The sequence below is a fragment of the Hypanus sabinus genome, chromosome 13, assembly GCF_030144855.1.
Source record: "Hypanus sabinus isolate sHypSab1 chromosome 13, sHypSab1.hap1, whole genome shotgun sequence".
Taxonomy (NCBI): Eukaryota; Metazoa; Chordata; class Chondrichthyes; order Myliobatiformes; family Dasyatidae; genus Hypanus; species Hypanus sabinus.
In genome coordinates this window covers 64,196,781-64,223,356 of record NC_082718.1, presented here as the reverse complement: position 1 = coordinate 64,223,356, position 26,576 = coordinate 64,196,781, and the positions used below count along the sequence as shown (strand labels likewise).

At 40.7% G+C, this 26,576-nt stretch overlaps 1 protein-coding gene across 4 annotated transcripts in view; it reads left to right on the top strand.

The window, feature by feature from the left end:
- Nucleotides 1-26,576, top strand: part of hal (histidine ammonia-lyase) — a 95,783-nt gene that overhangs the window by 15,372 nt on the left and 53,835 nt on the right. For 3 of the 4 annotated variants that reach the window (XM_059987812.1, XM_059987811.1, XM_059987809.1), the window contains exons 9-10: nt 9,079-9,218; nt 16,546-16,593. In XM_059987812.1, coding sequence (XP_059843795.1) covers nt 9,079-9,218; nt 16,546-16,593 — 188 coding nt within the window. The remainder of the gene's footprint in view (nt 1-9,078; nt 9,219-16,545; nt 16,594-26,576) is intronic. The other variant, XM_059987810.1, reaches the window with a different exon arrangement.

The following is a 26,576-nucleotide window of genomic DNA, read 5'->3' as shown; positions in this document are numbered from 1 at the left end:
GTTAATGAGATGATAATATTAATGTGGAGCAAGATGTATGGACCGATATATGGGCTGGGACTGATGCTGGCAGGTGTCTCCATCTGTTAATATCTTCTTCTAATTTTTTCAAAATTAAAGAGTAATTTGTTTTAGCCACAGATGATAGGGAAGTATTAACTTTAATACCCAAGTAGAGGACCTCATTTGTAACATTAATCTGGGGAGGGAGAGACACCTTAATCAGCATCAGTGCTGGTTAACTTTGTATCCTGAAAGAAATCCAAATTGCACCAGTGTTTTTAAAACCTAGGGGAGAGTTTGTCATCCGTGTAAAGTGATATCGAGTGTGATGTTGTACCTATTGTAAGAGGGGAGATCAGAGGAGAGTTTCTAATTAAATGTGCAAACGGTTCAATAGATATAGTAAAAATTAAAGGAGACAGAGGGTCCCCTTGTCGTGTGCCCTGTCTTATGTCAAATAGCTCTGAGAAATCTCCTCCCACACATACCCGGGCTGAAGGATTAGCATACAGTGTTTGAATCACATTGATAAATTTATCACTGAACGTAAATTCATTTAGAACTCCCTAAAGATACGGCCATTCTAGGCCATCAAACACTTTTTCAGCATCTAGAAATAGCAGGACACAGGCAGGCGGGATTTTATGTGTAAGAGCTGGCGAATATTATCAGATGCGAGACGTCCCCTGATAAAGCCCATTTGATCTGGGCTAAATATTTTTCCAATGACTGTCTCAAGTCTACTGGCTAAGACTTTGGAAAATATCTTGAGGTCGGCATTTATCAAGGAAATTGGACGGTGATTGGCACACTCCAAGGGGTCCTTACCGGGCTTAGGTATAACTGTAATCAGGGCTGTGTTTTGATCTCTATGGAAAGCACCATTTCCAATAGCATAATTTAATGTTTCTAACCATATTGGTCCAAGAATATCCCAAAGTGCTAGGTAAAGTTCCATAGGTTTGCCGTCTATACCTGGCATACGGCCCTTATTTGTAGCTTTGACTGCTTTGAGTAGCTCATCCAGTGTAATAAAGAGTCTAGAGTTTTGGTGTCCTCTAATGACAACGCAGGGAGATCTAATCCACTAAATAAATCAGTGAAGTCATTCTCAGAAGAAACTGAGCCACTTGTATACAGTTCTTTAAAGTAATTCTTGAATGTCTTGTTTATTTCCTCTGTTGAAGATACTACTCCACAGTTAGCACATCTGATCACTGGTATAGACCTTTTAGCTTCCTGTTGTTTGAGCGTTAGTGCCAAAAGATGCCTTCTGCATAATACTTAACGTTTGGTTATACGGATCATATATTCTGCCCTGTTTCTTAACAAATCATTTAATTCTGCTTGTTTTGTTTTGAGCTCATTTTCTTTTTTTATGGTGTATCTCCTTTTGAGATCATTCTCCAAAACCTTACATTGTTTGTCTAGGATGGAAATCTTTTGAAGGCAGCTTTTATGTAGGTGGGAGCTGAACCATGTGGCGTTATTTTGTAAGAAACACTTGATGGAGGCCCAAACTACTGTCACAGCCGAGGCACTATTTTTATTTAAATTTATAAATTCTGTCAGTTTTGTTCTCAGTTGTGTTAGAAATACATCATTTTTTAGAAGGGTGGAGTTAAACCTCCACTTAGTAGCCTTATTTTTGCTTTTGTCATAATTGAAAGTAGAATAACTGGATTGTGATCAGATAGATGTCTGGGCAAAAATTCTATTGAGTGTACCAAAGGCAGCAAACTGGAGGATATAAGAATGTAATCTATCCGAGAGAAAGTTTTATGTCTCGTGGAGAAGAAGGTATAGTCTTTAGCAGATGGATTATGCACCCTCCACACATCAGTTAAATTTAAATCCGTTAGAAAGAGGTTAAGTGCTTTGGAAGCAGATGCTTGAGAGCTTGCTATAGTTGAGCAAGATTTACTGAGGTTATTGTTTACCAAAGCATTCATGTCTGAATCAACATATAGTTGGTAGTCACTTAACTTAAGTAATTGTGAGGTAATTGAGGGAAAAAATTCAGCCTTGAATATAGTTGGGGCATATAGGCAAATGAAAGCAACTTTTTTACCCTGACTGGATGTATAGCAAAAAGCTAGATGTCCTTCATTGTCGGCACCAGACCTTTCAATTGATACATTAATACTACGTCTCATTAATATCATAACTCCTTTCATACGAGTACCATCAGCTGATGCAACAACAGGTTTATAAAAGCAGTTTTGAACCCTGAGAATGTCATTATGTGTAAGATTTGTTTCCTGTAACAGTGCGATATCTATTTTCTTTCTGTGTAAGAAATCCAAAACCTTTGAATGCTTGTAGGGAGAGTTTAATCCTCTATCATTAAATGCTAAGATTTTCTAATTTATCTGCGTTGCTCATCTTCCCCTGGATCTGTTGTTGTAAGTTGGTGGTGGAGCCCCGAGTTACCCCCTTCCCATCACCCCTCCTTCAACCCTTTACTTTGTGAGTGTCACTTAGCAATGTCAAACACTGAACATTAACTGCCCCCCTCTAGCACCAACAAATTAGAAAGGCAAAGCGGTTCTCATTGACAATCGTATCAGAGAGACAAGAAAAAAAACCTGGTCAAACCCATTAACCAATGTAATTAAAACCATTCCCGTCTCGAATATAGTATAATCAAGACCCCAACAGCTCTCTTGCGGGAGACTGTTGCTTTAATAGACAGTCGCTTAACGATGAGGCCAGTGGCCTCTTATCTCGTGCCCAGGAATGTAAACAAGTCTACTGGAGACATAACCCGAAATGTACATGTACAACTAAAGTATTCAGACAAAACTGCTGTTTTTCAGCTTCATTCTTGATGAAATATGACATTTGGGTGTGTTGAAAGTAAAAGATAAAAAGTATATTCTAGGTGGACTTGCATCACCTTACCATGTTATCCTTGTACTAACAAGTTAACTGAGTCATTGTCTTAAAACTCTGACCTGCAATACTCTGAAACAAACTGGCCCCTTAATTAACTAAATACAAAAGTGCGTCGAATGACTTTCCAATAAAAGAATAACCAGGAAACTTCACACCTAAGACGTTAACTTGCCCGTGCCTGTTAGATTGCGCATACAGGCTGGTCCAAGCTCTTAATGCAGTTCTATCTCCTCCTGAGGAGCGTTTGGACTTTGCCCAGGGTCTTCTTCCATATCTCCCAGCACCAATGATTTCAGGGCTTCTTTCGCTTTCTCTGCCTAGTTAAATGACATCTTCATGCCCTTGATATTCACTGGGTATACGAGGAATGAGTTGAAACTTAGCACGGATCTCCTTGTATCCTTGCCATTCCTGCGTTGTACTGGGGCTGTAGTCGGTGAAGAACTGTAGCTGGGTGCCATCAGGGACAGTAGGTTTGGCATTCTTTGTGCCCTCCAGGATAGCATGCTGGTCGGTGTACCGTAGAAGCCTAAAGACCATGGTCTGTGGTCTTGAGGTGTTGTTGGAAAAGATCCTATGTGCTCTATCGATCTCAGTGGAGTGCGGTGGGAGTTCTTGAGCTCTGGAATCCAATTAGGCAGCATCTCCTGGAGGTAGCTTCTTGATCGTCACCCTCAGCGCCTGTCGGTAAGTTGATCAGTCACAAATTGTTTTTCCTGGATATGTCCTCCAAGTCGTTTAACTTCTTCCATATCTTAGTCACCTCCCCGAGACAGGAGGTAGTATCTTTCTCATTCTTGCGTAAGCTAACCTAAATGTTGTCTATTTTATTGAAGACTGTGCTAATTCTTTTAGCATGAATGTCCGCCTGATCCTTTAATGACCGGAGAATGTTGCCATTCTCTGCCATAAGGCTCGAGAGCCTTTTCCAGCGATTCCTTTAGCATGTGGGCCACCGTCTTTTTGCAGCGATTCCATCTCCATTGCCATTGTTTGCTTAATTGGCATAGCTATTTCCTCGGATGAATTGCTAGCTTGGTGTTGTCTGCTGGTATCTTGTTTCTTGGTTGAATTTAGATCTTTTTTTGAGGTCATGTCTTTAGTTACATCTTTCTCCAACTCAAACTTGTATTAAGACCATCTATGAGCCCTGAAGAACATGAAAAAGGAGGGTTATATGTCAGCGTTCAGTGCCGTGCTGCCGCCTTGCCTCGTGCCTCACCAGAATTGTGGCCATTTTATTAGGTAATGGAGGGGAGCCCCTTGTCGTCTTCCACTGCTGTAACCCATCCACTTCAAGCTTTGCTGTGCTTTGCACTCGGAGATGCATTTCTACACACCACTGTTGTTATTTGAGTTACTGTCACCTCCTTGTTAGCTCGAGCCAGACTGGCCATTTTCCTCTGACCTCTCTCATTAACAGGGCATCTTCCTCCACAGAACTACTGCTGATTGGATGCTTTTTGTTTCACACACCATTCTCTGTAAACCCCAGAGCTTGTTGTGCATGAAAACCCCAAAAATCAGCAGTTGCTGAGACACTCAAACCACCCCATCTGGCACCAGCAATCGAAGCCACATTTCTTCCCCATTCTGATGTGTGTTCTGAGCAACAGCTGAACCTCTTGACCATGTCCTCATGCTTTTACGCATTGAGGTACTACCTCACGATTGGATGATGAGAATTAACAAGCAGGTGTATAGGTGTACCTAATAAAGTGACCACTGAGTACTGTATACCCTTTTATTACTTTGGTTGAAGGGTCGATCTCTTGTTGGAGTTGTACAGCATGAAAATAGACTGAGCCTGTGCTGACCGTTGAACCCCCATTCATACTAATCCCATTTTATTCTCCACATATTCCAACCAATTCCCCAGATCCCACCACTCACAACACAAATCACTAGTCACACACACAACAATGCTGGCTGGTGGCGTAGTGGCATCAGCGCTGGACTTTGGGGCAATTGGTCAAGAATTTGAATCTGGCCAGCTCCCTTGCACGCTCTCCATCCGTGCCTGGGTTGAGTGTCGAGCTAGCAACTTGACCTCGTAAAGAAAAACCTGGAGAGGGATGGGCACTGCTAGGATTCAGATTTCAGAATTCAGGTTTGACACGCTGTACAATGAGCAATCACCAAAAAAAGATCGGTGCAAAAAGCTTGTCATGACGGCGCCCCGACAACTCCACCAGGAGTTAAGGGTGCACACTCACACACTCACACTCTCACACTCAGTACAGTGTAGGGATGGGCCATGATACCAAATTAAACTGAATAAATCTCTTCTGCCTGCGTATCCCTGTGGAGGTGGGAGGGAATCGGGCAATGATTACAGTGAGAACTTGCAGGCTCCAGGTCAGAATTGACCCTGAGTCTCTGGAGCTGAGACAGTACTCCGCCTGCTGTGCCACTCGTTGGGTGATGCCTGGTGATGGAGTATGTTGTTGAGAGTTCGGGCAGAGTGTTGGAGCACTTTGTGAAGCATCAGTCCCTATTCAAATGCACCAGCACCGTGTGGAATATTAACCTCAGTCACTGTACAATGATACCTTGCTTCAGAGCACCTCAGTCTTTGGTGACTCATAATTACTAAGAGTTAGTATGAGCCTTGGGCACTGATGGGTGTTGGGGGAGTAGGAATTCTATCTCCCAACATTAACAACTGTCAGTGCCCTAGACTCTCGGAGTGGCCCTGTGGTAGTGGGACAGCAGTGTAGTGGTTACAGCACAGTGGGAATTGAACCCAGGATTAATTTCCACAGCTGTCTGTAAGGAGTTTGTAGTCTCCCTGTGACTACAAGGGTTTCCTCCTGGGTGTTCCAGTTTCTTCCCACATTCCAAGGATGTATGGTTAGCAGGTTAATTGGGTGTAATTGCTCAGTGTGCTTGTTGGGCTGGAAGGGCCTGTCACCCTGCTGTATTGCTAAATAAAATAACAACATAAGAAATAGGTGCATGAGTTGGCCATCTAGTCGGTTGAGCCTGCTCCGCCATTCAATAAGATCATGGCTGATCTGGTCATGGACTCACCTCCACTTACCTGCCTTTCCCCCATAATCCTTAATTCCCCTACTTTGCAAAAACCTATCCAACCTTGTCTTAAATTTATTAACTGAAATTGCCTCCACTGCTTCCCTGGGCAGAGAATTCCACAGATTCACTACCCTTTGGGAAGAGCAGTTCCTCCTCATCTCCGTCCTAAATTTTCTCCACTGAACCTTTAGGCTATGTCCCCTAGTTCTAATGTTAACTACCAGTGGAAACAACTTTCCTACCTCTCTTATCTATGCCTTTCATAAGTTTATATGTTTCTATAAGATCTCCTCTCATTCTTCTAAATCCCAGTGAGTACAGTCCCGGGCAACTCAATCTCTCCTCATAGTCTAACCCCCTCATCTTTGGAATCAACCTGGTGAACCTCCTCTGAACTGCCTTCAAAGCCACCCCAGTCCAAACCACAAGGAGTATCTTAGAATTCCCACTGGCTGCAAACTTCACAACACACAAGACCTGCTTACCTGCTGTGCTTTTATTTTAGAAAGAACCGCTTAAAATGTAATCAAATTAATCTTTTTTAAGAAATAGAAATACTTGGCAAGCATTTGCTTGAATGGCAGCAATGTCATACTCTCCTGCTGAAGGCCAGTGATGAGGAAATACTATGGACCCACCCACCAAAAACCCAAACATGCCTTGAATGGCAGACCCTTTATTTCTGGATTTAGAAGACCTGGTTTTAATCTCCCCAGCTAGGGGAGACATTCTCCTTGTGTCCACGCTGCCAAGCACTTTATGGCTTTTGTGTGTTTTGAAGAGGCCACCCTGTATTCTTTGATGTTCCTTGTAGCCAGGAGCCAGTCAGGTGAATCATCACCACACTCCCTCTGCAGCATTCATATCCTTTTATGTGAAAAGCTTTTAAAAATGATCTGTGTTTGTTGGGATGAGAAGATTAATTAGTTTCAATATAATCTCTGCTCATTCATTCTGAAGATTAAGAGGATGTGATCATTGAAAGCATTGTATGACTGCAGTCCATTATCTGCACTAGGTGTCTGCACTAATCTTGTTCATTTAGAGCCAACCAAAAGAACACCACAGTGTACACTGGATGAATTCTTCCATTTATAACTATTAGGAATTAATATACTGTTTATAGTACTGTAGTAGTATTGGTACTGCTCTAATTTGTTCTGTATTTCATTTAAATACATAATTTGTTACTCAGATAAATGGTATTTTCTTTTATTCATATCTTTTTAATTATTTCCATGAAACTTTGACTAATTGGGGCAGCTAATTAATTGGGCTTGAAAGTGGCCAGGTGAACTGGAATCCACTGTTTCTGGTCTCCTCCAAATCACTGATCCAGATTTGACCTGATATTTGCAATACTGCAAGATCCAGCTTATGGATTAATGTGGTGGGTTAGGACAAAGCACTTCATTTCTAATTGAGCCACACAATTTCCCATCACTGAAAGTAAGATTGCCTTTTGAGTGTTTGAGCATTACTGGCAGAGGCTGATGTGTTAGGGACATTAAAGAGACAGGAGCATGGATGTAAGAAAAACAGTGTCGTGGGCTGTGAGTGAGGGAAGGGTTAGGTTGGTCGCGGAATAAGTTTATATAGGTTAGCATACCGTGGGCTGAAGGGCCTGTACTACGCTGTACTATTCTACTAGGCATTTCCTGTAGGCATGCTTTACTCTGTGTTAAAGGCCTTTAGTTTAGAGATCATGCAGGATAATCTGATGGACTGTTATGTCAAGTTAACGTTGGATGTTGAGCTACCGACACTGAATTAATTGAAGCTTTAACCAGTTTTATTGTGGATTGTTATATTTTTGGGTGCTAATTCTGAGTGAGAGTTAAGAGCATCAGCTTCCATAACAGCATAAGGTATCCTCACTAACATTTCTGTTAGTTACTTATGCATATTCTGCTAATTTCACTGAGTTGTTGCAGCACACCAGGGGATTCCCCAAGCATTGTGTCTGCATCTGAAAATTACCTTCCAGGGTTATACAGATAGTAGCATCCCCTTCACCCTGGAGTCCACACACCACCCAATTGCATAGAGCATTCCAGCATCGTACAGTCCCTTCATCTCAGGATGTTCTGCTGACATTTTAACCTACTCTAAATTCAATCTAACCCTTCCTTTCTACATAGACCCCCACTTTTCAATCAATGGAGAGAGTAAATTCCTGTTTTAGGTGGAAAACTCACATCTGTTCCACTGCAGCTGAAAGATGAGAGCAGGTGAAGGACCTTCGACCTGAACCATTGACTGTTTATCCCCCCGTAGATGCTGCCTGACCTGCTGAGTGTTTCCAGCATCTTTGGTTTTCATTTCAGATTTTCAGCATCTGCTGTATTTTGATTTAGACAGACATTAGCCAGTAACAGATTAAATCCACAACACTCACCAGCCCTGAGAATTGCAGCAGGTTAGAAATGCATTTCAAAAGAACAACGGATACTTTCCTACCATCAGTGGATAATAAACAGGTGATTTTTCTGTTGTCATGTGCCTATCTAAGAGTTTCTTAACTGTCCCTAGTATATCTCCCTCAACCACCACCCCTGGTAGAATGGTCTACACACCCACCACTCTGCGTAAAATCCTACCTCTGACATACTTCCTATACTTTCCACCAATCACCTTCAAATTATACCCCTTTGTGTTAGCCATTTCTACCCTGGGGAAAAGTCTCTGGCTATCCACTTGATTTATACCTCAAATCCTACATTCATCTCATTTTATCCCATGTTCCGGTCAACTCTCTCCAGCTCCTACTGCTGCCTCCACTCTAGCGGTCAGTCAAGCTAGAGTATGGAAATCTGGAACTGAAACCGGAGCTCACATGGTCACAAGGTGAACGTGTTAATCCCACACAGCAGCCGAGGTCAGGATCGAACCTGTGTGTCTGGCTCTATTAGTCATGCCACCATGCTGTTGTTTCACTTGGGAACAGGGGCTCCCAATTATTTTTATGCCATGGACCCCTACATTAACCGAGGGGTCTGTGGACCCCAGGTTGCAAACCACTGCTTTAGAATCATTTACTTTGGCATGTTTTCTAAAAAAAAATGTGTTGAAATATTTAAACCTTTAAAAGTAATGTGTGTTCAGTGCTATTGGTAATCAGAGATGTTCTGCCTTCTGCAGCTTCCTGCCTCTCCTACGTCCCAGAGAAGGGAACCGTTGGGGCCAGTGGGGACCTTGCTCCCCTTGCCCACCTTGCCCTTGGACTGATGGGTGAAGGGAAAATGTGGTCGCCAAAAAGTGGCTGGGCTGATGCTAAATACGTGAGTCCTTTAGTTTTATTTGTATTTCTAAGTTGCAAAGTCATTTTGAGAAAGTTATGAATACAGTGCTGAGTCAGGAAGCCAGGCTACAATGTATTTTAAATTGGCTGACTCAGAGTGGTCTTTACTGTCTGGCTTTTCTGCCACTGCATCTGGTCTGGTCCCAATGACATCTCCAGTCTGACCAGGATGCCCGATTGCTGATTCTGTGGTGAAAGCTTTGTCTCCTACCACCTGCTCTTCTAAGATGTCCTCAAACCCACTGCACATCCCATTTTGGTCTATTTCCTGGGCCCTCCCTGACCAATCAAGAATCTATCAACCTCTGCCTTAAATATACACAAAGACTTGGCCTCCACAGCTCCCTGTGACAAAGAATTCCACAGATTCACCACTCTCTGGCTAAAGAAATTCCTCCTTATCTCCATTCTAAAAGGACGTCCCTCTATTCTGAGGCTGTGTCCTCTGGTCTTAGACTCTCCCACCATAGGAAATATCCTCTCCACATCCACTCTATCAAGACCTTTCACCATTTGATGGGTTTCAATGAGATCACACCTCATTCTTCTGAATTCTAGTGAATACAGGCCGACCCATCAAATGCTCTTCATATGATAAGCCATTTAATCCTGGAACCATTTTTGTGAACCTCCTTTGAACTTTCTCCAGTTTCAGCACATCCTTTCTAATACAAAGGGACAAAAACTACTCACAATACTCCAAGTGAGGCCTCAACATTACATCCTTGCTTTTATATTCTGGTCCTCTCAAAATGAATGCTAACATTGCATTTGCCTTCCTCACCACAGACTCAAGCTGCAAATTAACCTTTAGGTTAACCTCCTCTTCTCAGTTATAGAGGGATTTCCCTTTATTCGGAGGCTGTGAACTCAGATCCTAGATTCTTCTACTCATGAAAACATCCTCTTGGTGTCCACTCTGCCTCGGCCAAAGTAAGTTTCGGTGAGATTCCCTTTACCTTTCTGGACTCCAGCGAGTACAGGCCCAGGGACATCAAACACTCCTCATAAGTTAAGCTTTTCATTCCCAGGGTCACTCTTTTTTTTTTTTGAAAACTTTTTTTATTGCATTTTTAAGTAATTACAGAGTGAAGTATGGAAAAAATGTATATAACCCTTCCCCCTCCCCTTAACCCCTCCCCCCTGACTACCCTATAGAAAAAAAAGAGAAAGAAAGAGAAAAAAAAAGAAAGAAAGAAAGAGTGCCTGGTTGTTGGAAGATCTCCATATGCTCCATGGAATTCGTAATAACTTTAATATGTATATTTATTTATTTCCCCAAATAACCAATTGTTTCATCTTCAGAGCATCTATATATTTAGTCCTGTCTTTTGTAAATAAGGGCTCCAAATTTTCAGAAATGTTTCATATTTATCTCTTAAATTATAAGTAATTTTTTCTAATGGAATACAGCCATAGATTTCTTTCTTCCAAGAGTCTATACTTAAATATGTATCCGATTTCCAAGTAACTGCAATAGCTTTTTTGGCTACTGCCAGTGCAATTTTTATGAATTCTTTCTGATATTTATTTAGTTTGAGTTTCGGTTTTATCCCTTCAATATCACCTAGTAAGAGTAATATTGGATTATGAGGAAATTGTGTTCCTGTAATTTGTTCCAGTAAAAGTCTTAAATTTGTCCAAAAAGGTTGAATTTTAGAACAAAACCATGTAGAATGTAAAAAAGTACCAGTTTCTTGGTTACATCGGAAACATTGATCTGATAAATTTGGATTTAATTAATTTATTTTTTGTGGTGTAATATATAATTGATGTAGAAAATTATACTGCACTAATCTTAACCGAACATTTATTGTATTTGTCATACTATCAAGACATAGTCTTGACCAATTTGTTTCTTCAGTTTTAATATTCAAGTCACTTTCCCATTTTTGTCTTGACTTATGGACTCCTTGTTTAATTGCCTGTTTTTGAATCAAATTATACATACAAGATATAAATTTTTCTAATATTTCCTTTTTGAATTAAAATTTCTATTTCATTAGATTTCGGCAATGACATTGTTTGACCTAATTTTTCTCTTAAATAAGCCCTTAATTGAAAGTAACAAAATAAAGTGTTATTTGATACTTTATATTTATTCTTTAATTGATCAAATGACATTAACATACCTCCTTCAAAACAATCTCCTATATATCTAATCCCTTTTTGAAACCAATTATATAAAAGTTGATTGTCCATTGTGAAAGGAATACGTCTATTTTGAATTAAAGATCTCTTTGCTAATAAAGATTTTTTTGTCTCATCATCAACATTTATCTTATTCCATAAGTCAATCAAATGTTTTAATATAGGAGATTCTTTCTTTTCCCGTATCCATTTAGATTCCCATTTATATATAAAATCTTCTGGTACATTTTCTATTTTATCTAGTTCTATTCTAATCCATGCCAGTTTATCTTTCTCGAAAAAAAATGCAATAAATCTAAGTTGATTTGCTTTATAATAATTCTTAAAATTTGAAAGTTGTAATCCTCCTGGATCAAATTTCCATGTCAATTTTTCCAACGATATTCTTGACATCTTACCTTTCCAGAGAAATTTCCTCACATATTTGTTTAACTCTTGAAAAAACTGTTGGGGTAATTGTATTGGTAATGATTGAAATAAATATTGTAGTCTAGGGAATATATTCATTTTTATAGTATTTACTCTACCTACTAATGTTACTGGTAATGCCATCCATTTATCAAGATCTTCCTGAATTTTTTCAAAAGTGGTGAATAATTTAATTTGTATAAGTTTTTTATGTCATTATCAACTCTTATACCTAAATATTTTATACCATTTGCCGGCCATCTAAATTGAGTTATTAATCGACATTGACTATAATCTCCTTTAGTAAGAGGTAAAATTTCACTTTTATCCCAATTTATTTTATAACCCGATATTTTCCCATATTCTTCTAATCTATAAGATAATTTGCGTAGTGAATGTAACGGATCTGTTAAATAAAGTAGAACATCATCAGCAAATAAGTTAATCTTGTATTCTTCCTGATTAACTCTGAAACCCTTAATATCTGGGTCCATTCTAATTAATTCAGCTAGTGGCTCTATTGCCAACACAAACAAAGCAGGTGATAATGGACAACCTTGCCTAGTTGATCTTGTTAACTGAAATGATGTTGAAATTTGACCATTTGTCACTACTTTAGCTTTGGGATTAGTATTTAAGGTTTTAATCCATTTTATCAATGATGTTCCTAATCCATATTTTTCTAATACCTTAAATAAAAAATCCCATACCAATCTATCAAATGCTTTTTCTGCATCTAAAGCAACTGCCACAGTCGTTTCCTCCCTCTTTTGCGCTAAATGGATTATACTAAATAACCGGGCTACATTATCTGCCGATTGTCTATTTTTGATAAATCCTGTTTGATCCATATGCACTAATTTTGGTAAGCATTTAGATAATCTATTAGATAAGATTTTTGCTATTATTTTATAATCCGTGTTTAATAAAGAAATAGGTCTATATGATGCTGGTTTTAAAAGGTCTCTATATTTTTTTTGGCAATACTATTAAAATAGCTGTTGAAAAAGATTCTGGAAGTTTATGCGTTCTTTCCACTTGCTGTATTAACTCCATAAAAGGAGGGATTAATAAATCTATAAACTTTTTATAAAATTCAGGCGGAAAACCATCTTCTCCTGGAGATTTATTACTTTGAAGTGATCCCAGAGCTTCTTCAACCTCCTTCAATGTAAAAGGCATACCTAATCCCTTCTGTTCTTCTGTATTTAATTTTGGAAGAGTTATTTGTGATAAAAATCCTTCTATCTTAACGTCATCATTCTTTGATTCTGATTTATACAACTCAGAATAAAAATTCTTAAAAGCCTCATTAATTTCTAGAGGCTTATAAGTAATTTCATTCACTTTTGTTCGAATTGCATTTATTGTTTTAGAAGTCTGGTCTGTTTTTAACTGCCATGCAAGGACTTTATGTGATCTTTCACCTAGTTCATAATATCTCTGTTTAGTTCTCATAATTGCTTTTTCTGTTCGATATGTCTGGAGTGTATTATATTTTAACTTCTTATTAATAAGTTGTCTTCATTTTTCTTCTGTCATATTTCTTTGAGATTCTTTTTCTAATTTTATAATCTCTTTTTCCAATTGATCTATTTCTATCATATACTTCTTAATTTTAGAAGTATAACTTATTATCTGGCCTCTCAAATATGCTTTCATTGCTTCCCACAATATAAATTTATCATCAACTGAATGTAAATTTGTATCTAAAAAGAACTGAATCTGCTTTTTCATAAAATCACAAAAATCTTGACGTTTTAGTAGAATTGAATTAAATCTCCATCTATAAATTGATTCCTCTTTATCTATCATTATCATTGTCATTAAAGGAGAGTGATCAGACAATATTCTTGCTTTATATTCCACATTTTTCACTCTATCTTGAGTATTTGTTGATAATAGGAAAAAATCTATCCTTGAGTATGTTTTATGTCTATTTGAATAAAATGAATAATCTCTTTCTTTTGGATTGATTCTTCTCCATATATCAGTCAAATTTAAGTCTTTCATCAATGATAGAGTTAATTTTGCTACTTTTGATTTTGTAATAGCCTTTGTTGATCTGTCTAAAACTGGATCTAAACAAAAATTAAAATCTCCACCTATTAATATTTTATCATGTGCGTTAGCCAAATTCAAAAAGACCTCCTGTATAAATTTTACATCATTTTCATTTGGTGCATAAATATTCATAAGAGTCCATAGTTCTGAAAAAATTTGACAATGTATAATTAAATATCTTCCTGCCGAATCAATTAATACATTTTGTATTTTAATTGGTAAATTTTTATTAACCAAAATTGCAACTCCTCTCGCCTTTGAGTTAAATGAAGCTGCAATAACATTTCCAACCCAGTCTCTTTTTAATTTCTGATGTTCTATATCCGTTAAATGAGTTTCTTGTAAGAAAGCTATATCTATTTTTATTTTTTAAATATATGTTAAAATTCTTTTTCTTTTTATTGGTCCATTAAGCCCATTAACATTAAAACTTAAACAATTCAATAAATTAGTCATTATTTTTAATTATGTTACTCCAATCTATAATAATACCTAATCTTTCAACTTTCATGGTATCCTGGGAAATCTTTTTAGAAGTCTCCATGTTGCTATGTGTGTCCCCACCAATCATCCAGGCAAAAGAATAGAAGAAAAATAGAATATAAAGAAAAAAACAAAATACCCCTCTACTAATGTGAAAGAAAAAGAACACAACATTACCCCCCTCTGTTGTACGGGTCATGGCAATCGCCATGATTACACACGTGAATCCCGTAGTAACCAATTCAAAGCTCCCCAGCCCCCCGCAACATAAAAAGTATATATATAAAAAAAGAAAAAAAACATGCTAATCTCAATTAATATTTCTAAAATTTTACTTTTCTCCCTTATATCATCCTTAAATGTCCATCATTTCCATTTGCTATCTCTGTCTTCGTCTTTAACCATTACATTTAGAAGTCTCTACGTTTAATTAGTGAATAAATGGAAGTTTTTGTGCGAACACCTCTGCATCTCGATAATCGGGAAAAAATCTTTTTCCCTCCTCCAAAAAAATTATCAGTGTTGCTGGGTGACGCATTAAAAACTTATAACCTTTTTCCCATAAGACTTTTTTAGCTGGATTAAATTCTTTCTTTCTCTTCAAAAGGTTATAACTTATATCAAGATAAAAAAGAACTGGTTTCTCTGCTATCATCAATGGACCCTTTCTTCTTTTGGCACCTTGGGCAGCCGCCCTCAAAATCTTTTCTTTATCCTGGTATCTGAAACATCTTAACAAAATTGATCATGGATTTTGATCATCTTGAGATCTTGGCCTTAAGGCTCTGTGCGCCCTTTCAATCTCAATTGAAGTTTCTTCTCCCATTTCCAATTTTTCAGGAATCCATTTTTGAAAAAAATTTATTGGGTCTTCTCCTTCGGTATCTTCTTTAAGTCCAACAATTTTAATATTGTTGTGTCTACTAAAATTTTCAAGCTTATCAATTTTTTCCACGAGTTGTTTTCTTTCTGATGTCCAGGCAATATTATCGTCTTCCATATTCTTCATTCTTCCTTCCATATCTTCTATTTTGACTTCCAAATCTGTAATTTTCTTTTCCATTTTTTCCTGTTTCTTTGTCATTTTATCAAACATAGTCTCCATATTTATTATTTTTTCTTTAATTACTTTTAATGCATTTAATTTATGCATTATTTGCCTCAAAGTCTTTTTTGTATTTTCAGAGGAACTTTCTTCTCCATCTTCGTCTGATTTTTCCAGAGAGTCCGCCTCTCTCTCAGACTCACTTTCACTGTCGGTTTCAGTCGTTGCTGGGTTTTGTAGTTCTGGTTGCTCTCTTTTGCGCATGCTCGTTCCTTTACGCTTGCGCAGTTCTCGTTGATCTTTTCCTTTAGAAGTGGCCGATGTTGCCGCAGTCTCCTGTTCTGTTTCACCGGTGATGTGTTGTACCTGAGTCCGCGGTTCTTCGGTAGAAGTAGGCCTTGATTCTGTTCCAACTTGAGCTGTCTTCGCGGTAGTAGTTTTCTTCGTCCTCTGTTTATGAGGCATGGCTTAAAACAATCCGGAGTAGTTTATAAGTAACCTTAAAAAAGTATTGATTAACTTTTCTTCACTTAAACATTAATTTATTAACTTTTTTACGGGAGGGCTGGGCTCCAGCGTCTCGATCCTACGTCATCACGTGATGTCCCCCCCCCCCCGGGGTCACTCTTGTGAATCTCCACTGGGTGCTCGCCAGATCTTTCAGTTGTTCTATTGAAATGCAGAGGGATGCATTTCCAGCCTGCTGCAATTCTCAGGGCTGGTGAGTGTTGTGGATTTAATCTGTTACTGGATGATGTCTGTCTAAATCAAAATACAGATGCTGGAAATCTGAAATAAAAACCAAAGATGTTGGAAGCATTCAGCAGGTCAGGCAGCACCTGTGAAGGAATAAACAATCAAAATGTTCAGGCCAAAGGTCCTTCATCTCCAGTGGAACAGGTGTGAGGTTTTGACCTAAAACGGGAACTGTTTCGCTCTCCACTGATAGCAGGATGGAGGGAAAAGTTGGATTGATTTTCGAGTAGGTTAACAGTTCAGAACAGCATTCTGAGCTGAGTGTACTGTATTGCTGTCTGAGCTGAGTGGTTCCAGTGTTCTGTTTTCAGTTAAGAGGAGATATCTTGCAGTAACTTTGCAGTCATAAATGTTGGTTTTGTTTGGAGATAAATACAATAAGGAATGATCTTTTGTCTAGGTCTTGCAGGCACATGGACTGAAACCTGTTTCGCTGAAACCAAAGGAGGTAATTGCAGATTTTGTGTTTTCTTTTTGCTCACGAACTACAATTTGCATCATTTACATTAACACCCTCTTTCAATGTTTATATATCTGCATGTGTACCATCAGCTCGATTGTTTAGCTGTTGCTTGGTCAGTCAAAAGTTTAGCATTTTGTGTAGAACTAATCTGAGCAAAGTGCTTGTGTGGGCAGTGATGTACTGGAAAGGGGAGTGAGGAGAGGCTGAGGTGCAAAACTCAGCATCCAGTTTGTGCCTAGCAGACTCCAAGAGTTGATCAGGACTGCAGAAAGAGCAGTGTTAATCTTCAACTCGTAACGTGAGGATCAGTGTAAGATCATATCTAGTTGATGGCGCTCAGGAGGGGTCTCTCCTGTAACGCCATCCTGGATTTGGTGCTCAAAACTGCTGTGTGCTTTTAAACACTTAACCTTCTAATCCAGTCACAAATGTGTTGGCCTAAGCCAGACATAACCGGCTTTGGTTCTCACTGGTTTACAACCAGTAACTGTGGGGCTGACCTGAGCTGTAAGGAAATTTGTAGTGTGCTGACACTGTGAGGTGCATGTATCATTGCTCGGCACTCTTCACATCAGTCTGACACAGTGCACTTGAAGGAATACCCACACCTGATGGGTTATGCCTGGAGTACATCTTGATGAGCCAATCACACAATACACGTGCTGCAAACTTTACGAAGTTTCTTAGCATTTATTAACAGAGAGAACTTCACACTGAATATTATGAACGGGTTAAATTTACCCAATTCACATAGAGAAGTTTAAGTCAGCAAGTACCAAGAGTGGGCCATGTCTGTTAGTGAGGGTAGTGCTGCAGAACCTCATTGTCTTTGCATGGCTACAATCTCACTCAGGGAGGATCAAGCATGCCGCCACACCTGCCCCCTCATCGCTTCCCTTCTCATCGTCCATGGACACGAGGAATCCCTTCGGCTGAAGTGTGTTTCCTTTGCTGTTCTCCAGTCTATGTGTTGCATTTAGTGATCACGGCGCAGTCTTCTGTGCATTGGTGGTGATTTCCAGGATACCACCATTCATTCTGCAGGGATAACTGAGCTTCTCCACTCATTCCCATTGTTGGTCTCCAACATAATTAATGATGTAAACCCGAGTATCAAAACCAGGCATGTTGGTGTAACCCTTGGATTTAGTATTTTGTGGTCATACCGTATGGAAACAGGCCCTTCAGCCCAACTTATCCATTCTAACCACACCAAGCTAGTCTAATTTGCCCGTATTTGGCCCATAACCCTCTAAATGGTTCGTATCTCTGTACTTATTTAAAAGTCTTTAATACATTGTTATTGTATAGCTTCATTCAGTTCCTATGTCAGCTCGTTCCATGTACACTGCACCCTCTGTGTGACAAAGTTGTCCCTCAGATCCCCTTTAAATCTTTAACCTCTTACCTTTGACCTATGTCCTCTAGTTTTTAGTTCCCCTTTTCCAAGGAAAAGAGTATCTGTGTTCACCCCTATCTGTGTCCCTCATGATTTTATATACCTTTATAACTCACCCCTTCACCTCCTATGCCCCAAGGAATAAAGTTCCAACCTATCCAACTTCTGCTGACACCTCAGTTCCGAAGGTCATAGTAACATCCTCATAAATCTTCTTTCCAGGATAATGATATCGTTACTTGAACAGGGCGACCAAAACAGTGTGTTGTACTCCGTGTGTACAACTGCAACAAAACATCCCAACTGCTATACTTAATTCACTGACCTATGAAGTCAGCGGTATAAACTGCTTTCTCAATGCTGTCTACTTGTAACACAGTTTTCAACACATGATGTACCTGCAATCCTAAGTCCCTCTGTTCCACAACATTCCCCAGGCTCTGACCATGACCTGTATAAGTCCTACCTTGGCTTGACTTCCCAAGTACAACACCTTCTACTCTTCTGCATTGAAAGCCATTTACCATTCCTTGGCCCATGTACCAAACCAATGAAGACTCCCCTGTAATTTTTGCTAATCTTTACTGTCTATGATACCATCTGTTTTAGTGTGATCAGCAATCTCACTAACCATACCCAATACTTGTACGTCCAAATCATTTATGTAAAGGTCCCAGCACTATAATGCATCACTAAACACAGCCTCTAGTCTGAGAAACAATTTAGTTTAACAATTTCAGGTCAACTATGCAGCCCACCCTTAGTGGCTGCATTTTTGCTTCAATTTAATAGGATTTAAACCACTTGGCTCGTGAAATCTGCTCCACCATTCGATTATGACTGATTTATTTTCTCTCTCAGCCCCATTCTCCTGCCTTCCCCATAACCTTTAGCCTTACTATCAAGGACCTGTCAAATTTACCCATTGGCTTGGCCTCCAGTCCTACCTGTGGCAATGAATTCTACAAATGCACCACCCTTGCCAAAGAAATTCCTCCTCATCTCTGTTCTAACTGCTGTGCCCTCTGCTCCAAAACTGTGTTTGGATTGTATCTTATTTTCTTTCATATGTTAGTTTTAAAATTAATTGTTATGTTAACCACCTTATCACACACTATTCCCTCCCCCTCCCCCTCCCTGCCACTTTCAGTCACCTTTCCATTGACCTGAAATGGCGACTCTGCTGCTCCCTGGAAGCTTTCTGAGTGTACCTACTACTCTGGGGTGAGGTGTGAAGATGCCACTCATCAGGTCCAGGTCTTTGGTCAGTCTGTTTGACAGATTCCCCCAGCCACCTGGATCAGGGGTAGTAGTCAGTGACCTCTCTCTCAGGTACCAGCCTCATGATCTCTCAGGGTTAAGTCCTACTGTTCAATCTTGTCAAGGTGACTACTTTGTGAGGATAGGCTCAGCATCCATGGCCAGCATGAGAACTGTTCCAACCTTCTGAGGAATAGAGTAGAGCCGAATCTCCCAATCACAAATGGTTGCTGACTATCAGGGCGCAGCACGAAAGGAGGAGTGCACATAACAGACCAGCTTTATAACATCAACATTGTCAGACTGCAGTAAAAGCCAGAGGGAGACACAAGACAGTAACCTGCAGGCTGAACTCGATGGGTCAGGCACATCAAGGGAGGGAAATGGACAGTCGACGTTTTGAGTTGAGGCCCTTCATCGGACTGAAAGATAGAGGAAGATGGCCAGTACAAGAAGTCTGGGCAGTTTCCAACTAGGTAGTGTGAACATCGAATTCTCAAACATTTGATAACCACTCCCCCCTTGCCCCCACATGGTCTGCATTGCATCTCTTCCCCCTTCCCCTCCCTCTTCACATGCCCCTCACCTACACACTCCACCCACTGGTTTCCCCCCGCCCCACCACCCTCTCTTAAATCCATGCTCCAACTTCTGATATCTTTCTGCCTCCACCATCTGCCTGTCACCTGCCACCTCTTGCCCCACCCTCCCCTTCCCTCCACCTTTTTAAAGACTGGTTACCTCACTTTTTTCAGTCCTAATGAAGGCTTGCAACCAGAAGCTTCAATTCCATTTGCCTCCACGGATTCAGCCTGACCCGCTGAGTTCTTCCAGCACTTTGTGTGTTATTACAGTGAAGGCAGCTCATCACTCTCACCTTCTGGAAATGCTGGGCAGTAAAAGGGGGCCTGTGATGATGCAATGCTTCTCGGCAGATGATGTCAGTAAAAGAGGCCATTCAGCCCACAATGTCCATCTGACCATCTATGCTAATCTTGGTCTTGCCTTATAGTTCTATATGCCATTTGAGATACTGCACTTTATAACTGTTGAGAGAGTGCTTGCCTCCACCACCCCCTCAACTCTTGTATTCCAGGGTTTAGCATCCCTCTGGCTGAAAGGGTCCTTCCTCAGCTCCTCTCTCAACCTTTTACTTTAGTTTTTTAGGTGCTTCTGATATGGGAAAAAATTCCTACCATCTACCCTGTCTCTGCTCATATTTTATAGACAATAGACAGTAGGTGCAGGAGTAGGCCATTCGGCCCTTCTAGCCAGCACTGCCACTCACTGTGATCATGGCTGATCAGTGCCCCGTTCCTGCCCTCTCCCCATATCGCTTGACCCCGCTATCTATAAGAGCTCTATCTAACTCTCTCTTGAATGCATCCAGAGACTTGGCCTCCACTGCCTTCTGGGGCAGAGCATTCCACATATCCACCACTCTCTGGGTGAAAAAGTTTTTCCGCATCTCTGTTCTAAATGGCCTACCCCTTATTCTTAAACTGTGGCCTCTAGTTCTGGACTCACCCATCAGTGGGAACATGTTTCCTGCCTCCAGCATGTCCAATCCCTTAATAATCTTATACGTTTCAATCAGATCCCCTCTCATGCTTCTAAATTCCAGTGTATACAAGCCCAGTTTCTCCAATCTTTCAACATATGACAGTCCCGCCATTCCGGAAATTAACCTTGTGAACCTACGCTGTACTCCCTTAATAGCAAGAATGTTCTTCCTCAAATTTGGAGACCAAAGCTGCACACAATACTCCAGGTGGGGTCTCACCAGGGCCCTGTACAGCTTTATAACAATTCCTCTTGTTATAAAGGCCAGCATGCCATTAGCTTTCTTCACTGCCTGCTGTACCTGCATGCTTGCTTTCATTGACTGATATACAAGAACACCTAGATGTTTCTTTCTAGATGTACTTTCCCTTTTCCTAACTTGACTCCATTTAGATAGTAATCTGTCTTCCTGTTCTTGCCACCAAAGTGGATAACCTCACATTTATCCACATTAAACTGCATCTGCCATACATTTGCCCACTCACCCAACCTGTCCAAGTCATCCTGCATTCTCATAACATCCTCCTGACATTTCACACTGCCACCCAGCTTTGTGTCATTGGCAAATCTGCTAATGTTACTTTTAATCCCTTCATCTAAATCATTAATGTATATTGTAAACAGCTGTGATCCCAGCACCGAACCTTGCGGTACCCCACTGGTCACAGTCTGCCATTCTGAAAGGGACCTGTTAATTGCTACTCTTTGTTTCCTGTCAGCCAGCCAATTTTCAATCCATGTCAGTACTCTGACCCCAATACCATGTGCCCTAATTTTGCCCACTAATCTCTTATGTGGGACTTTATCAAAAGATTTCTGGAAGTCCAGGTACACTACATCCACTGGCTCTCCCTTGTCCATTTTCATAGTTACATCCTCAAAAAACTCCAGACGATTAGTCAAGCATGATTTTCCCTTCATAAATCCATACTGACTCAGACTGATCCTTCTACTGCTATCCAAATGTGTCGTAATTTCCTCTTTTATAATTGACTCCAGCATCTTTTCCACCACTGACGTCAGGCTAACCGGTCTATAATTCCCTGTTTTCTCTCTCCCTCCTTTCTTGAAAAGTGGGACAACATTAGCCACCCTCCAATCAACAGGAACTGTTCCTGAATCTATAGAACATTGGAAAATGATTACCAATGCATCCACGATTTCTAGAGCCACCTCTTTAAGTACCCTGGGATGCAGACCATCAGGTCCCGGGGACTTATCAGCCTTCAGACTCAACAGTCTATCCAACACCGTTTCTCACCTAATATAAATTTTCTTCAGTTCATCCTTTACCCTAGTTCCATTGGCCACTATTACATCTGGGAGATTGTCTGTGTCTTCCCTAGTGAAGACAGATCCAAAGTACCTGTTCAACTCATCTGCCATTTCTTTGTTCCCCATAATAAATTCACCCGTTTCTGACTTCAGTGGCCCAATTTTGGTCTTAACTTTTTTTGCTATTCACATACCTAAAGAAGCTTTTACTATCCTCCTTTATATTCTTGGCTAGTTTATCTTCGTACCTATTTTTTTCTTGGTGTATTGCCTTTTTTGTTATCTTCTATTGCTCTTTAAAAGCTTCCCAGTCCTCCGGTTTCCCGCTCATCTTTGCTATGTTATACTTCTCTTTTATTTTTATACTGCCCTTTACTTCCCTCATCAGCCACAGCCACCCCTTACTCCCCTTAGGATCTTTCTTCCTCTTTGGAATGAACCGATCCTGCACCTTCTGCATTTTTCCCAGAAATACCTGCCATTGTTGTCCCACTGTCTTCCCTGCTAGGGTATTGTTCCATTGAACTTTGGCCAGCTCCTCCCTCATAGCTTCATAGTTCCCTTGTGTTCAACTGTAATACTGACACATCCAATTTTCCCTTCTCCTTCTCAAATTGTAGGTTAAAACATATCATATTATGGTCACTACCTCCTAATGGTTCCTTTGCCTCGAGGTCCCTGATCAAATCCAGTTCATTGCACAACACTAAATCTAGAATTGCCTTCTCCCTGGTTGGCTCCAGTACAAGCTGTTCTAAGAATCCATCTCGGAGGCACTCCACAAACTCCCTTTCTTGGGGTCCAGTACCATTCTGATTCTCCCAGTCTACCTGCATGTTGAAATCCCCCATGACAACTCTATCATTACCTTTGCGACATGCCAATTTTAACTCTTCATTCAACTTACACCCTACATCCAGACTGCTGTTTGGGGGCCTGTAGATAACTCCCATTAGGGTCTTTCTACCCTTAGAATTTCTCAGTTCTATCCATACTGACTCTACATCCCCTGATTCTATGTCCCCCCCTCACAAGGGACTGAATATCATTCCTCACCAACAGAGCCACCCCACCCCCTCTGCCAGTCAGTCTGTCCTTTTGATAAGATGTATATCCTTGAATATTCATTTCCCAGGCCCTGTCCACTTGAAGCCATGTCTCTGTTATTCTCACAACATCATACTTTCTAATTTCCAACTGAGCCTCAAGCTCATCTACTTTATTCCTTATACTTTGTGCATTCATATATAATACTTTTAATTCATTACTCCCCTCTCCTTTCATATCAATTCCTATTTCACTTGGCCATACTGTATGATCTCTTCTTGAGCTTTCTCCTCCATTGATTCTGTTGTCCTTTTTAACTTTTCTTATTTTCACTTTCCCTTTAACTCCATCTTTATATTTCCAGTTCATCCCCTCCCCCCCCACTACTTAGTTTAAACACATCCGTGTTGCAGTGGCAAACCTGTCTGCCACAATGCTGGTTCCCTGCCTATTAAGGTTTAACCCGTCTGTGAAATTTTGCACACCTCTGTGAAATCCCCCATTGGCCTCGGTGCAAACAAATCCATTCAACCTCAGCTGACATCCTGGTGGATCTCCTTTGCACCCTCTCCTGTAGAACAGTGGCCAGTGTGACCAAACTGAGGTTTCATAACGTTATGGTATAGCCTCCTTGCCTGTGTCGGTGCCTCGGCTAGGAAAGGTTGAGAAGGCCATGGGCCAAATGCTGGAAAATGGGCATCTTGGTAAATGTGGATCATTTGGGCCAAAGGGGCCTCTTTTTGTGCTCTATCACTTTAAAGAAGACAGGTATCCCATTTGCCTACTTCAGAACCAGGTTTATTATCACTGATGTATGTCAGAAAATGTTTCTTTTTTACCAGAAATACATAAAAGTTACAAAAAATAAATAAATAGTGCAGAAGAGGGAGGAACCATTCAGAAATCTAACAATGGAGGGAAGAAACTGTTGATGAAACACAAACTGTGAACCTTCCAACTTGTGTATCTCCTCCCTGTTTGGTAGTGAAGAGAAGAGGGCATGACCTCTTAATGATGGATGCTGCCTTCTTGAGGCATCACCTTTTGAAAATGTCCTTGAAAATGAGCCTACCCTCTGAGTCTCTGTAGCCTCTCTTAGTCCTTAAAACTCTCTGCTCCTTGGTGCAGTCTATGCCCGACCATATATGATTCTTGTACTGGCTCTATCACTCTTCCCAGAGTGTATCACCTTGCACAAACAGGTGCTATTGGTCCATCTCCTATTGCTTTGACCATATTCCCAGCTGATCAGTATTATGCTGGAGCCCGCAACTATCCGCCTGACTGTCAGCAACACAATCATATCATTTCCCACATCCATGTACAAATCATTACAGTATGTAGCAAACAGGATGAACCCCAGCCCCGAACCATACGGTTTTGAAAACCGCTCACTGGCTTTGAAAATCTCAGAAATACCCATCACCACCACCCCATGTCTTTTACCAAGCCTGTTTTGAATCCAGTTTGCCAATTTGTCTTGATTCCATAGATTAGGGGTTCCCAACCTTCTTTATGCCGTGGACCCCAGTTTGAGGACCCCTGCTGTAGACTCTCACCTTCTGGACTAGGGACCTTGTCGAGGGCCCTACTGAGATTATGTTGACAATGTTGGTTGTGCTGCTGTCTTCGGTACATGTTATTACCTCTTCAGTGTTCATTGAAGTTAGTCAGGCCAAATCTGCTACAAAAAGGCTATGCATCTGCTTTTCCAATTGCAGGTCAATGCCATCCATAGAACTTCTACCCATAATTTCTTCAACCACTGATGTTTGACTCCCTGGCCTGTAATCACCTGGCTTATCTCTGTTGCTCTTACTGAACAAAAAATGCTGTCCTCCATTCATCTAGCACCTCACCTGTGGTCAGCAATCTCCTTCCTTGCCTTCCACAGTAGCCTGGCCTGAACTCTTCAGGTCCTGGGGGTTTATCTGCCTTTATGAACCCTGCCCCCTGAACATTGCTTAAAGTCATTTCCTGTGCATGTGTAAAGGAGAACAAAATATTTGTTTCATGGATCCAATCGAGCACAAAAAACACAAACAGTAAAGAACACAATAATAAGGATAAAAACACAATAAATATAAATGTATGAGATTCTTTATATTATATATATATATAGAGTTTGATTGGGGCCATAAAGTGAATCTAGGCACAGGAGTGTCTGTGTATAAGGTGACTGACGGTACTGTACCTCCTCCCTCTTTCATGAAAACGTGGTGTAGAATATCCAGCCGCCTCCCCCCTTCCCAAAGTCTCTAACTGCAGTGGCTTTCTCCTTGGCATTACTTTATATTATGTGTGTTATCTGACCTACATGCCCGTGATGCTGCTGCATGCAAGTTTTCCATTGTTCTGGTACCTCACTGTACTTATAAGCTCATCTTAGCTTGAATGCCATGTACCAGGCATGCTGTTATGATGCCCACTGGGCTTCCTTGGCCTGCCCACCCAAGTGCCCGCATGAGATTCCATATGTGGCCTTTCCCCCTCAGAGCTGACCTTAGTTCCCTCCTTCCTTACTGATATGGCCACCAGCCACTGGAGCTTCAGCATCCGAGCTTCCTTCCTGATTTCAACAGAACAAGGAAACTAGGGGAGGGCAGTAATGGTATAGGAGTGAAAGGGGTCTTTTAAAACCACTAAGTAGTGAGAAATATGAGTAAAAATCCTTCTGTGTGGTGATGCAATGATAAAACGGGGCCAGTGGTAACTGTAGCTATGGAGACATCAGGTTAGATGTTAAAGTATATAGGATGCAATACATTTAGAAAAGTTAAGGAAGGTGAAAGGGGTGGATGGGTCATGCTTGCTGGGAAGAGTAAAATGGCTACAGTGAACAGCACAACTATGTGGACTGAAAAGAAAGGTGGAGACCCTGTTACATGAATGAGTTTAGTTTATCTAAGAGCTGAATAAAGGTGGAGGAAAGAATCAGGGAAGTGAAGGATCTGGAGAAGCAGGATGCTTATGTGAGAATGCTGTTCTTGAACTAAGTTCAGCATTCAACACCATAGTTCCATCCAGGCTCGTCAAGAAGCTCAGAGGCCTCGGCCTTGACCCTGTCTTGTGCAGCTGGATCCTGGACTTCCTGTTAGATCACTGGCAGGTGGTAAGAGTGGGCTCCCTCACCTCCACCTCTCTGACTCTTAACACAGGAGTCCCTCAGGGCTGTGTACTGAGTCCCCTCCTTTACTTGCTGTACACCCATGACAGTGTCACCACCCACAGCTCCAACCTGCTAATTAAATTTGCCGATGACACTACATTGACTGGGCTTAACTCAAACAATAACGAGGTGGGCTACAGGGAAGCAGTCATCTCTCTGACACAGTAGTGTCAAGAAAACAACCTCTCCTTCAATGTCGCCAAAACAAAGGAGCTGGTTGTGGACTACAGGAGGAATGGAGACATCAATGGATTC